Source organism: Calidris pugnax, unplaced genomic scaffold, assembly GCF_001431845.1.
Source record: "Calidris pugnax isolate Ruff unplaced genomic scaffold, ASM143184v1 scaffold1, whole genome shotgun sequence".
Lineage (NCBI taxonomy): Eukaryota > Metazoa > Chordata > Aves > Charadriiformes > Scolopacidae > Calidris > Calidris pugnax.
This window is the reverse complement of record NW_015090800.1, coordinates 11,096,465-11,109,846: the sequence shown is the minus strand read 5'-3', so window position 1 is coordinate 11,109,846 and position 13,382 is coordinate 11,096,465. Positions and strand designations below refer to the sequence as shown.

At 37.6% G+C, this 13,382-nt stretch overlaps 1 protein-coding gene across 3 annotated transcripts in view; it reads left to right on the top strand.

Moving 5' to 3' along the window:
* The window catches only part of GNPTAB (N-acetylglucosamine-1-phosphate transferase, alpha and beta subunits), a 47,675-nt gene that overhangs the window by 19,673 nt on the left and 14,620 nt on the right, over positions 1–13,382 (top strand). For all 3 annotated transcript variants that reach the window (XM_014937346.1, XM_014937347.1, XM_014937348.1), the window contains exons 8-13: positions 4,888–5,049; positions 6,801–6,980; positions 8,067–8,237; positions 9,905–10,028; positions 10,783–10,986; positions 12,135–13,243. In XM_014937346.1, coding sequence (XP_014792832.1) covers positions 4,888–5,049; positions 6,801–6,980; positions 8,067–8,237; positions 9,905–10,028; positions 10,783–10,986; positions 12,135–13,243 — 1,950 coding nt within the window. The remainder of the gene's footprint in view (positions 1–4,887; positions 5,050–6,800; positions 6,981–8,066; positions 8,238–9,904; positions 10,029–10,782; positions 10,987–12,134; positions 13,244–13,382) is intronic.

The window sequence follows — 13,382 nt, the reverse complement described above, 5'->3', positions numbered from 1 at the left end:
CATCCCATGCCTAGTATCTTTCTACATGGTTTTTCCTTCCCCTGTCTCGGTTGTGTTTTTCTCCTTGTCATCAGTCATGTGTCATCCAGTTGACCACAAATCTTTCTGTTTGTGCTGGTTCTCTTCTCCTCAGTGTGTTCTTATCTTTGTGTAAACATTTCCATTGTGATCACCTCTCTTTCTGTTTGTGCTGGTTCTCTTCTCCTCGGTGTGTTCTTATCTTTGTGTAAACATTACCATTGTGATCACCTCATTATCTGTTCCTGAGAGCTCCTCTTGTGCAATTTGGTTAGGCATATCTCTGTATAAACACAGTTTTTCTCAGGTATCCACAGCATTCTGCAGTTTCTCCATCCAGTCATACGGCTTCCTGTGTTTCTTTTCCTGATGGTGGATGCTTTAGAACAATTAAATTGGGATTATTTTACCCTGTGTGGTCATAGCAGCAAATTCTTCCCCGACTCGTTCTCTACTCTTGATAGCAGCAATTTAGTTATATTATACCTACAATGAATTATATGTATGCAAATGTTAGAAATGTTTTATTTGCGAGGATAAAAATTTTTACATATCAGGTTGTTTCTATAGAAGCATTTACTAAGATCTTAGCTCAGAATCAGTTCTTCATTCAGTGGATATTGTAGGTAAACAACCAAGTATGGTTTTCTCCTTTCCAAAGAGAGAGGTGGTAGGCTAATGCTACATTAAGTAGTTATTTACAGTCTCCACTGAAATTTGCAGAAATGCCTCTACTGTTACCACTTCTGGAATCCAAGGTCTGTGAAGCAGTGTCAGATGCCTGGTGGAGAGGAAGAAAGTTGTACCTGAGTTTAGGCTTGATCTGTGTCTCGGAGCCGCCTCCTGATGCTTAATGGGTTTCTGCAGGTGCTAAGTGGCTTTTCTCAGTGCGGTGCTGGTAGTAAAGAAACAATAACAAAAAAATTCAACAATGCTGCTATTAGAAGGTAAAAAAGGTGAGAAAGGGAGGAGTGTTGCTGTTGGTGCATTTGTGTTGAATGTTGGGAATGCTGCTTTAATTAGTTTGCTTTAGTTTGTTTGATTGGAATCACTTCTGAATCCAAAGAGGACCAAAAATTGCTTGGACATCTGGGCCAGATGTTTCTTGTTCTAAGAGTCTAAAAATCTCTGAGATGAGCTCAACTAGAGGGGGTTAAATTGTGAGGATTTAATATATAATGAATTGATTTCCAAGGTGAATTACGTATGTTATAGTCTACTGAAATTTTGTACTTGCGGCCTGCACTGTAATGTAATGATGTGGAAGTTTATTTCCAGATGAAAGGTAAGCAGCAGTGTGTCTGCTGGTCACATTTGTTGTTTTAAGTTGCATGTGTTATGACAGATGTGGTTGAAAATTATATTTGTCTGCTTTTTATTTTCCATGCTTTCTTAATGGTACATTTGTAAGCCACTAGATGGAGGTGTTACTCTGTTTGGGCAGTTGTCTGCTGCTAAGCTCTATTTCTTTAAAGATGTTACATTGTACTGTATATGAAGAACAACTGAATATTTTTTTTCACTTTTCCTTTCCCCAACCTTTATGTACATTTCTAAACAAAACAATTGTTGCCCAGCCTAAAAAAGATGCTAGTGACTTAAAAACTAGGTAGTGATATGAAAACTGACAAAGGAAGGATTGAAAAGGCAAGGGAATTTGATTTGTTTGATTTTGGATTTTGAGGCAATCATGTTAACACTTTTTCACTGAAATAGTACCCAGTAATGAAAATTTTCAGAGAAAGGTGAATTTCCTTCAAGACTTAATATCCTGATTTCTTCAAGGAAATCTGAGAGCTTATGGATCTACTTCCTTTGGAAAATAGTGTTTCCTCTTTAATCTACAGGTGGCACACACACACACACATATATATATATATGGACAAATTACATTGGAAACTAAGAGGTGTAATGTTGTCTTTTAATGGCCTTGTCTTACTAATGGAAGCAAATCCACATAGGAAGCTGCAGGCACAGTGATGCTGGGTGTTTGCTGTGCTCACTGCCTTGAGACTGGGGGGTCTGGCTTCTTACCGCTGCTCTTGTCAAAGTTGATGGAGCAGACAGGTGGCTTCAGGGGCTGGTGTTGAATGTTCACACAGATGTAATCAGTAAACTTTGTTGAAAAAAAAAACCACAACCAAACAAAAACAACAACAAAAAAACCTTTTGGCTTTGGCTCAGAGATGACCCTCCAACTAGTTACCTTATAAAGGGAATTTGGTAAATTTGTAAAGACAGCAGTATTTCATACTTGTAAAGCTTTTTTTTGTAGGTCTTTAACACAACACATGCCTTCCCCTTTCCTTGCTCTGTGGGCATATGAGTTTTCCCAATACTGATACTGGAGTATGAAAAAAGGAGCATCTCATTTCCTTAACAATCATCTTCGGCCATTAAGAAGATAGGGTAATAATTTAAAGACTGGTTAATGGTCCAAGTTCCATCTGCTCTTTAGGCCTTTTACCTTGAGAATGTAGAAAGTCCACTTCTGCATGGGGTGGCTTAGCCCATCTGGCCTGCCTCCTAGTCCAGTAAGTCTAAGCCAAATGCAGGAGAACCTGCATTTACAGTTACCTGGTGGGGAGAATGCAGTTTCCCTGTCTCATTTTTAAGTGCAGATATAAATGTGCACGGGGGGTTTTCTGTTCATGTGGCTGCACGGAATCTTTTCAGTCTGCTTGTATTAGAAGCTGAGGCTCGCCTGATCCCGCTGACTCTGTGCATCCACCTGCTTGCTTTTCCTCTTCTATTTTCACAATACCTTTGGATTGGCTGGCCTGTTTTGTCAGGATGAAGATGATCTCTAGAAGATAATATTTCAAGGGAATGGGCAATTGCATGTGTCCCCACTGAGAGAGGATAATACCCATGAGACATCAAAAAATCTGCCACAGGAAAATTCCATTTTGAATACACCAGCAACAAAATTCTCTGAGCAGAGCTTACAATTTATTAGAATCTTGTTAGTTAAGTCACCAGATAACTTAATTGAAATCTAACTTTAGTTATGGCTCTGCTTATGAAAAGACTTGTTTCTTAAAAAAGGTATTCTTGGAAAAAAACATTGATGTAATAAAAACAATCTGTTCAGTGCAGAGGTTACCTTAATGCCGATGCTGAGCAGTGGAGCACATTTTTCCACTACTTCTTGTTTGTGCTTGGACTGTTACATATTAAAAAAAATTGAGCATATATGCTGTGTTAGTAGGAGGAAAGGGGAAATGTTTGTCATAAATCTAGCTAGGAATCTGTAGAACAGGTATCTATTTTGTTGACTTCGGTGGTAACAAAGAGAAACTAAATGTTCTTAAATGCTTTCAAAGTTCTGGAATGGTAATATTTTTGGTTTGTTATATGTATGTTTTAAATGACAGATTCTAAGGGACTGTGTGACACTGTTGTATTCCTAAATAAAGCACATACCCACTGGTGGCAGCTTTGCAATCTGTAGCATTTTGATACTGATATTTTGGGAGGTTGCTAGCTGCAGTCCGTAACTATACCTCAGCCATTTAGCTACTGAAGCCATCCTTTCCACCCATAGGTTCAGATGATTCCCTGGAAGGTCTGAGATTTATCAGATTTTTCTGATGGCAGGCCTCATAAGTCAGATTGAAAGATCTCAAATAGCATATGAGTCAAAGCATCAACAGCTTTAAAATGTCACAAGTGGGACAGCTGGTCTTGCTAAGGGAAGGGGTGCTAACTCTGGGACAAGTGTTGTTTTAAAATGAGCAGAAAGGGTCGGATGTAATAAAAAAATCAAGAAAAAAAATCACCTAAGGGTATTATGAAATAAACTGTGGTGGTTTTGCTGTTTTCAAACATAACAGTATTCGAATTTTGTTAACTTATGAATTGCTTTTACAGATCTTATGCAACTGAAAATCTGATCGACATGCGTATTTGTCTTAAGTTGCATGAAGGAATAAAAATTCAGCATAGCATCTAATAAATATTGTTAATGATTGACTGCACTTATTCTCATACTGGCTCTTAAATGCGTGCACTTGGAGAATCAAAGTGTGGTTGTGCTTTTAGCTTATTTGTGTTGGTGCATGCAACTTCACACAGTAAACACAGTATTTTGTTGGGTTATGCTATATTTCTAGTGAAATGTTTCGATGCCCTGCAATTTGTAAGCTCTACTAGCTGTTAGAGCATGTAGTGCAAGCCCCGTCTTATCCTGTGCATTATGAAATCTGATACACAGACTTATTAGTGGCAAGAGATAAAAACAGCAAACAGATCAAACAGTCCCCAACTAAGAAATGACCTTAACAGCGTATTGGCAACCATCATTAAGGACTTGGAGACCCACATGGATTAGTTCTGGAGCCCTTTGTATCTCAGATTTCTGAGCTGTAGGTTGATCTGTAAACCATTCTGAAAATTTCACGCTTCTGACAGCAATGATGAATTAGGGGCCTTAATTTTCTGAGAAAAGCACTGCTTGGTTAAGATGGAAAAAAAAGTATGATTGTTTCAGTCATATAATAAAGTTGTAATAAAATATGAATTTTGTTATTGGGGCGGGGATTGGATGGGGACTTACTGTTCACTTACTTCAGATATATTTATAACATGGACAGCTTTACTGTTGTGGGATCATTGTATAAAGAGAAATTTTCTTTAGAAAGTGAAAATTAAGCATCTAGAAATGTTCTGTATCTTTAAATATTTTTAATTTCCCATTTTACTACCCCTTTTTCTGTTCTTACAAAATTGTAGTTCTTTAGAAATGGTGCTTACTAGTCATTCTTATTAGTAACTCTAGTAAGAAAAATGCAACAAAAAGATGGAATTGGCAAAAGAAGAGCACTGCTGTGGGTGCATGCCGGAAATTTATTTTCTCTGCTTGTACAGTTGCAGCTCTATTCAGAAGCCAGCGTGGCTCTCTTGCAACTGAATAACCCTAAGGGCTTCCAAGAACTGAGCAAGCAAGCAAAGAAGAACATGACTATAGATGGAAAAGAACTGACGCTTAATCCTGCTTATTTACTATGGGACCTCAGCTCTGTCACTCAGGTAGGTAAATTCTGTTCCAGCATGAAAAGGTTGTAGTATTTAAAAACTGCAAGTAGAGGCTAACTGGTCAATGACAAGGAACATGGGATTTCTTCCAGAAGCTTGGAAGTGTTAAGAATCCAGTGGTATTTATGTTGTAAGAAAACATCACAAGAGCACTGTCATATTCTGAAATCAAGGAGGAAGAAGGATCAGAGTGACATTTAACTGAAATTTTTGTGTTCCAAGTGCAAAATTTTGCCCTCTGCACATGTTCTGATTAAGTTGTGTGCAGTCAAGTCCTGAACAGCTTAACTGATACTGAGTAGCAGATAAGCAGACTTCTTGTGTGGGGGAGGCAGAGGGCTTTATTAACAAACATGATTATCTTCTTTCCAGTGTTTCTTAGACTTTTTTTTTTTTTTTGCATCGCAGCAGCATGTATGCTGAGAAAATGCTAATTACTTCTCTTCCAAAATTTTTGAAGACCTAAAATACAGATGTCTGTAAGGAAAGGAGGTTTATTTCAAATGCTTTTGATAAAAGCAAGGATGTTTGGCTTAGTAAAAGGAAATAAAATAACAAGATGTCTGTTTCAAGATAAGATCTTATAAGATCTTGTGTTTTTTTCTCCTGCTAGAATTTAATTTTACAGTAAATATCAAGTGGCACAGGTAAAGTAAATGTGCCCTTTCCAGTAAAGCTTGTAGTCTGTATCATGTGAACCCAGCTTTTGGGGAACTTTTCTTTGGTAATACAAACCCTGAACTCTAGCTTTATACTTTCCCATGTTGAAATTATGCATTTCTTTGTAAATGGGTACCTAGTCAATGGATGCTGTTGTTGCTGAAATGTTTTCAATTGTTATATTTTTGAGAATGTGTAAGCTGTGTTACTGTACGTATTCGAAATGGAAACTTATTTACAGTGTGTAGAATCTGCAGTGAAAATGTTAAATATTCAAATTTCTCTTGAGTTTCCTCTTTGTCAGCCCTACTTCTTTTAGAAATGGTTTTTTTTTAGGCAGCCTTAATTGTTTTTAGAAGAGGTCATTAAGATCTAATAAATGAGAAATATGTTACAGTGTCACGTAAACTAATTTTGTTACTTACCTGAAAAGCTTTTAATTAAAATGTCGTCTTTTTAACAAAAACATATGGGTACATTTAGCTATCTAGGAGTGAATATTAGGCTTGGTTTTGTTAATTTTCTCCTACTTAAGCTCTTTAAAAAGAGCAGGGGATAATTGAAGACATGCTACATCATGACGCTTCCAGTGTATCTATATTAAGAAACATTTATATGTGGCTTATGATGCAATGTACTTGGAAGGTCCCAGCCTCTTAAAACTGGATTTCTGAAAGGTGATGTTATGGATTTGAAATGTAACATGGCTTTTGATCAAGCTCAGGAAATAATTGAGACTAATAACCCAGGAAAACAGGAGGGTGTGTTTTTTCTGCGGTTGTTTCTTCAAGAGCTGGGATCACACAAGGCACAATCATCTTGCGATGTGGTCAGCCCTTGTCTTAATTATATCAGGTGATCAGCCATTGGTGTCAGAAGATTGTATTGTTCACCTTGATAATTCAGGAGAACACAATCCTTTAGAAGAATAATGGTACTCAATCAATATACTTTCTATTTTTGAATGTCTTAAGTTCTCAAATGCTTATGCGCCCATATGCTAAAGCACACTGTTGTTACCTAGCTGGATCAGAACTTGGATGTTCTATTAAAAACCTAAGAAAGGATTTTTTTTCTTTATATAGTCTAAACAGGATGAAGATATTTCTGCCAGCCGTTTTGAAGATAACGAAGAGCTGAGGTACTCGTTGCGATCGATAGAGAGGCATGCCCCTTGGGTACGACACATTTTCATCGTCACTAATGGGCAGATTCCTTCCTGGCTTAACCTGGATAATCCTCGGATAACCATAGTGACGCATCAGGTAAAAGCCAAACAAAAAACCTCACCAAAAACCCCACCAAAAACCTGAAACAAACAAAAATACCAGCATGGAAGTGCCACTAGTAAAGATTCTGTGTTTGTTTTGAAATGTAGTTATCCCCTTTCAGCTATAGGCTGTGTTTATTTGGAAGGTAGAAGTGACCAACTCTTCCCCATCTCATCCATGGTTTTATTAAACCCCAGTATGTCTGTATTTTGGCTAAGCGGATAACTGAATATATCAACCCCTCATTTAGTCCTCTATTTCAAATGCCTCAGGTAACATATACCCATGTCTAATTTCTTTATAAAGTCTATTTATAAAAAACCTGGGGAGAAGAAAATGTGCTCTGAATCCATAAACAGTCTCTCAGGACCAGTAATAACCTAATAAGCTGATGGTGAGACGGCATGGATTATAATTACTGAAACTAAGAAGATGGCTGCAAAAAAAGTAGCTATGCATTCTAAAAAGTTTATTTTAAAAGAGAAAGGGAATCCTTCAGGCTTCCTGAATAAGTGAAACAAAAATACTCTAGTAGCTTCTTATTACGAATTGGGAAGTAATTTTGGAATCTGGACATGCCATAGGAGCCTTGAGCAACCTAAGTGGTAACAAGATACTAATTCAACTTCTGTTGCTGTCTGCTTCTGAAGTTAGTTGAAAGAGATGGAAGAATCCTGACTTTTTGAATGCTGGGACAGGTTCAACTTCCTTGAAATTCTGTGCAGCCTATATTTTATGAGAAGTGTAAATATGTGTACGCTGGGCCTGATCCATTACCCCATGAAAGAGGAGTTTCTTTGCATTGAACCAGATGCACTTTCTTAGTTAAGCAGCAGGCTTTGAAAATGGTTTTGAGGAGGAAAATGAGATAGTAAGGGGTTTTGGGTGGTGGGGTTTTTCTTTGCTAAAATCTTTTCACTTTTTTCTCTTTCATTTCTTCTTGTTTCTGATAAAACTCTTCTACAGTAGATAAGTATCAAATATATCTGATGTACCTGACCTTTTATGGTTTGGGGTTTTGGTTTTTTTTTTTACTTATTTGTGAAACTGTTTTGGGTTCTTGGGGCTTTTTTGTTTTAGGAAATATTTCAGAATGTGAGTCACTTGCCTACCTTCAGTTCACCAGCCATTGAAAGTCACATTCATCGTATCAGTGGACTCTCTCAGAAGTTTATCTATCTCAATGATGATGTTATGTTTGGGAAGGATGTTTGGCCTGATGATTTTTACAGTCACTCTAAAGGTCAAAAGGTAGGCCATTTTGAAAGTAAAACTTTTCTATGCTAATATAATAAAGAAAGGGAGAGCAAATATAAAATTTGTCTTTGCTCCCCCTTTTACCTCTAAAAGTTCAGTATTCGTAACTAGACAATAGTTAGCAAAGATGCAGGGTGGGAAGGGCTCTGTTGTTTTTTGTATGCGTGCTGTGTCGATGTTTGGGTTGCAGAGTAACTTTTATTTATATTCACTCACAAGTTTCTGTCAATATAATGGTTCTTCTGTCAGGGTTCATGCTTTGGTTTATTATCGGTGTCACTCTCTAATTCTCCCACTTTCTGTTGAAGCACGGTAAGACTAATGTGATGTTTGGCAGCTGTCAGTCTTCCCTCCCTTTTAAATTCTTATTGTTTTGTGGAAAATGTTCAAAACAAAACAGAATAAATTCTTCCATGGAAGCACTGAGGTCAGATGACATTCAAACTGGTCTAACGTTTAAATTTACCATTAATACCTCTGTTCCAGGACACACAAAATATCTTTGCCCAATCTATATATAATTATATGTAGTTATTTACTAAAAGATATGCTGTTGGATAGTCAAGAACATAAAATAATTTAGTCTTTCAGGAGACTTCAACAACTGGGGTTGAGCAGGGAAAGCAGATTGAGGAAACATTAGCAATAGTCCCGTGTAAAGACACTGGTTGCCAGCAGAGTTTTCATCCATGAGCTTCATCTACAAGAGCAACATGCAGGAAAAAATTAGGATTAATATTTATTATTTATATTAAAGCAGTAAGTACACAAGACACTAGAGACCACTGAATTAAACCGTTCATGCAGGCAGGTGTCAACACTTGTGTACACACACAGAAAGGTTGTAGAAAATCAGTTTAAGCTACCCTAAAAATTACTGTTTCAGTACTTGAAGATGTTAGGAGGCTTTTAGTTTTTTTAAATCTCTGAGGATGTAGGCATATAATTGCAAAATCATATTATTACTGCATTTCTGTTGTTCTTCAGTTATTCTTCTTGGTTAGTTTAAAGTCAGTTTAGTTGCAATGTTGTTCGTGATAACTTGATCAGTGTTTCAGCAGGAAATGTAGTGCTAAAATCTGAAAACATCGAGGCCTGAAGGAAAATGTTTGTGGTTTTTAATGCCTCCGCAGTTGAAAATACACACACCCACACATGGGTGTTTTGGTGTTTTTTTTTATCTTGGCAATTCTTAGAATTATTTAAGTCCTAGAGGGTCAGATGCTTCAGGGATTATATTCAACATGTGCTGCTCATCTCATGACTGCTTAGTAATGAAGAAACATTTTGAGTCAGGAGAACAAGTGAACTGCAGAGCTATTTCAGAGTTTAAGTTCCCCCTTCTTATCTGATAAAAGGGAAAAATACTAATTTTCATTGGAATATGGTTTGCCAGAAGTGGATTTGGGAAGTAACGCTTTCTATTTCTTGCCGTTGCTGCCTTGCTGTGTGGCCTTGGGAATCCTTCAGTTCTTCCTTCTGTTTGAAAGGGGTAACAGTAACTTCACAGGTGGTAGGGTTTAAATGCTGTTTATGAGGCTTTGTGAATACTTAAAGCACTATACACAGGGAGGCATTATTTTTAGTCTCTGTATTCCAAGAAACAAGCTCAGTTAACTTCTATTTGCCAGTCCTTGTCTCAGACTGTAATGTTGTTCCAGGTTTATTTGACCTGGCCTGTGCCAAACTGTGCTGAGGGATGTCCTGGCTCATGGATTAAAGATGGTTACTGTGACAAAGCCTGTAATAACTCAGCGTGTGACTGGGATGGAGGTGATTGCATTGGTAAGACAGCAATGTTAAATTTAGAAAAAGTGAACTGTTTATTTTTTCTTGTAAGAATAATTCTGTAATTTGTCATTCTCCTGTAAGTACAAAATTTGCCTCCTTTAATAATAAAAGAAAAGCTGGTTTGCAGATGAAAACCTTGTTTCCTGAAAACTACAAATTTCTATGGAAAATGACAGCAAATAGTAGAGCATAGGAAAAATCTTTTTTTGAGTACCAAATTCGACCAGCTGAAAGGAAGGTTTTTGAAATTCAAATTATTATTATATATTATTATATAATATATGTAAGAATCATATATTATTTGGACTCAGAATCCAAATAATAACAGGACTGTGAAATTGCACCATTAGATTGAATTTTCCAGGACTGCAGAGTGGGAAAATGAAGTGGCACTTCTGGATTGAGGAAGTGATACTTCTCTAGGGCACTGTAAAATCAAGACTGCAAGCACAAGAAGTAGTAAACCAGTTTTCTGCCTGCCTTTTTGAAATTAAGACAAAATATGTTGGAGTTTTTGTTGCAACTATAAGTTGGTTCCTAAGCTTCTACCAGTGCAATTATGCACGCTATAGATTTTACACTAACAGAGGTCTAGTTAACATCTGCCCCATTTTGATTTTGCCGGTGATAAATAAGGTTATTGACTCTTTAGTCTTGCTTTAACACTGTGGCTTGAAATGTGCCTTTCCTCAGAAATAAGGATTTCAAATGGCTGGGTTTTTTTTGTTTTTCTGTTCTCTCCTTGTAGGTAACAGTGGGGGTAGTCGCTACGTTGCTGGTGGAGGTGCAGTCGGAGGTATTGGGAATGGACCACCGTGGCAGTTTGGGGCAGGAATAAGTGGCGTTTCATACTGCAACCAAGGCTGTGCTAATTCCTGGCTAGCAGACAAATTCTGTGATCAGGCCTGCAATGTCCTCTCCTGTGCATTTGATGCTGGTGACTGTGGCCAGGGTATGTAAAATACATGGCTGTTAAAACTTTCTGCAGGGATTCTTTTGAATTGCCTGACCTTTTTGGGTCATCGTTACTCTCAGATTGGGCTCAGATGCCCTGTACAGCTGTGGAAAAGAGTAGCTAGCAGCTGAAGAAAAAAGTCAGGTGCTTCTTGTATTCATTAATCCAAACTTGAATCAATATTATATGCTGCTTTATTTAATAAAACTTTACTGACCAAGCATGGGTGGGAAGCTCAATACATTACAGAGCAGGAAACATTAAACTCCTTGTCCCAAGATGCTTACATTTTAAATGGAGAAATTACATTTCAGCTATGCAAACAGTCTTTACCCAAATAAGGACAGCTGACTTGATGATACCCATCATGATTAAAAAAGAGCCTCTCTGATGCTGACAGCGTGAGTTCAAGCCTGGCTCTGGGCTCTTGCCAAAGGCTATTCTCAGTCACCTGTGAAGTTTTCTGAAGTTTATTTTTATATGAAAGACTAACAATGGTGAATGAAGTGATTGAGAGTCTGAATTGCTCTCTGAAGAGATTGCTGTCTGGTATAGGCAGGGGAGCAGAAATGGAAGAATTTGGCATGTTTGGAGGACTAGAGGCTTCCCTGCATCTCAGCACAGACAAATACACTACTGCCAATTCTGTTGCTGGCAGCGAGGTTTTGCTCATGTGAGAGCTGTCAGATAATTGGGCTTCTGCTGTGGAAAGAAGTTCATTTCAGCTTACCTGATTTTGGAAGTCTCAAATCAAAATTCAATGTAGTAGTGAAATCCAAATTTATGTTGTAACATAAATCTACTAAAATGTGGCAAAAGTGTACTATGGGCATGTTACTTATGACTGATGCATAATTTTAAGTGACATGTGGTAAGGAGCCAGTTAAGCTCTTCAGATAGAGACTGAAAGAATGATAAATTATACTGGCTTTTCAAATACCACTGGAATGTCTGGCAGCTTTATGTATCTGGTGATTCCTTATTAAAAATAGGTGAGCAAGAAACTGGAAGCTACAGGAAGAGTTCTTCCACAAAGCTGTCTCCCTGCTAATATGGTGAATCTATTACAATTAAAAAAGACTGAAAGGTAAGTGTCACACTGCAAATTGACAGAAATTTGTTTTGTTTCTTGGTGTTTTTTCCAGATCACTTTGAAGAGATGTATAAGGTGACACTTCAGCATAATCAGACCTACTATGTTATTCCCAAAGGTGAATGTCTGCCCTACTTCAGCTTCAGTGAAATAGCCAAGAAGGCAATTGAGGGTTCATATAGTGATAATCCAATTATCCGACATGCTTCAGTTGCTAACAAATGGAAGACTATCCACCTCATACTGAATAGTGGCATGAATGCAACTGTGATCTATTTTAACCTTACGTTTCTAAATAAGAATGATGAAGAGTTTAAAATGCAGGTAGCTGTCGAGGTTGATACTAGAGAGGAACCAAAACTGAACACAACTTCCATGCAAAAACCCAACTCTGATTTTAAAACTGTAACATCTATACCAGAAGCTGAAATGATATTTGAGGATATTCCTGAAGAAAAACGCTTTCCAAGAGTCAGCAGACGTCGAAATGGCACAAAAGAGAGCCTACATGAGGAGGTGCTAATGCCATCAGTAAACGTGTCTCTCCTTCCTGAAGATGTTCAGCTAGCACTGCAAAACCTGGATTTGAAACTGCTAAATGGTGATATCACTCAGAAAGGATTTAACCTGTCAAAGGCTGCTCTCCTGAGACCTTTTCAGTTCTTAACTACAGTAAAGAGTATTATAGGCCTGGAAAAGAAGGGCATGCGTAATCATTCGGAAGATCAGAAGAACCGTACCAGCTGGCAGAAGCCTTATGAAGATGTAAATGATGGCAAAATAAAAATGATAAAAGCAAATGAAGAAGTTCCTTCAAAGCTTACAGGAACAAAGGGGACTGTTGTGACAACGAACACGAATAAACTTATTTATAAAGTCAAGCCTAAATCCACACTTCCCTCCCAGAGCATAGGAAATAAAAATGAAACTCGAGAAAAAGTATTGAACTCACTCATATTAAGGGAAACTCAGAAATCGAAACAAACTGAGAATTTAGATACTGGAGAAGATGCACAAGGGATGGAAGGAGGAAAAGGCGGTGTGCAGGTGGATACAAATGTAAGGGAGGGGCTAGTGGGAAGAAAATTACAGTCTTATGCTGGAAGTTACCAAGGCTTTTTGCCATGGGAGAAAAAGAAGTATTTCCAGGACCTCCTTGATGTGAGTATTTTGATGTCATTGCTTATTGTAATAGTTCATCTTTCTTCCTTTAGTGGAATATTGTTAATATGATCTGTAAATTGGGAATGTGGCAAGTATTTGAGGCAAATATTGAGATTTTTTTGAAAGCTCTTTTTGC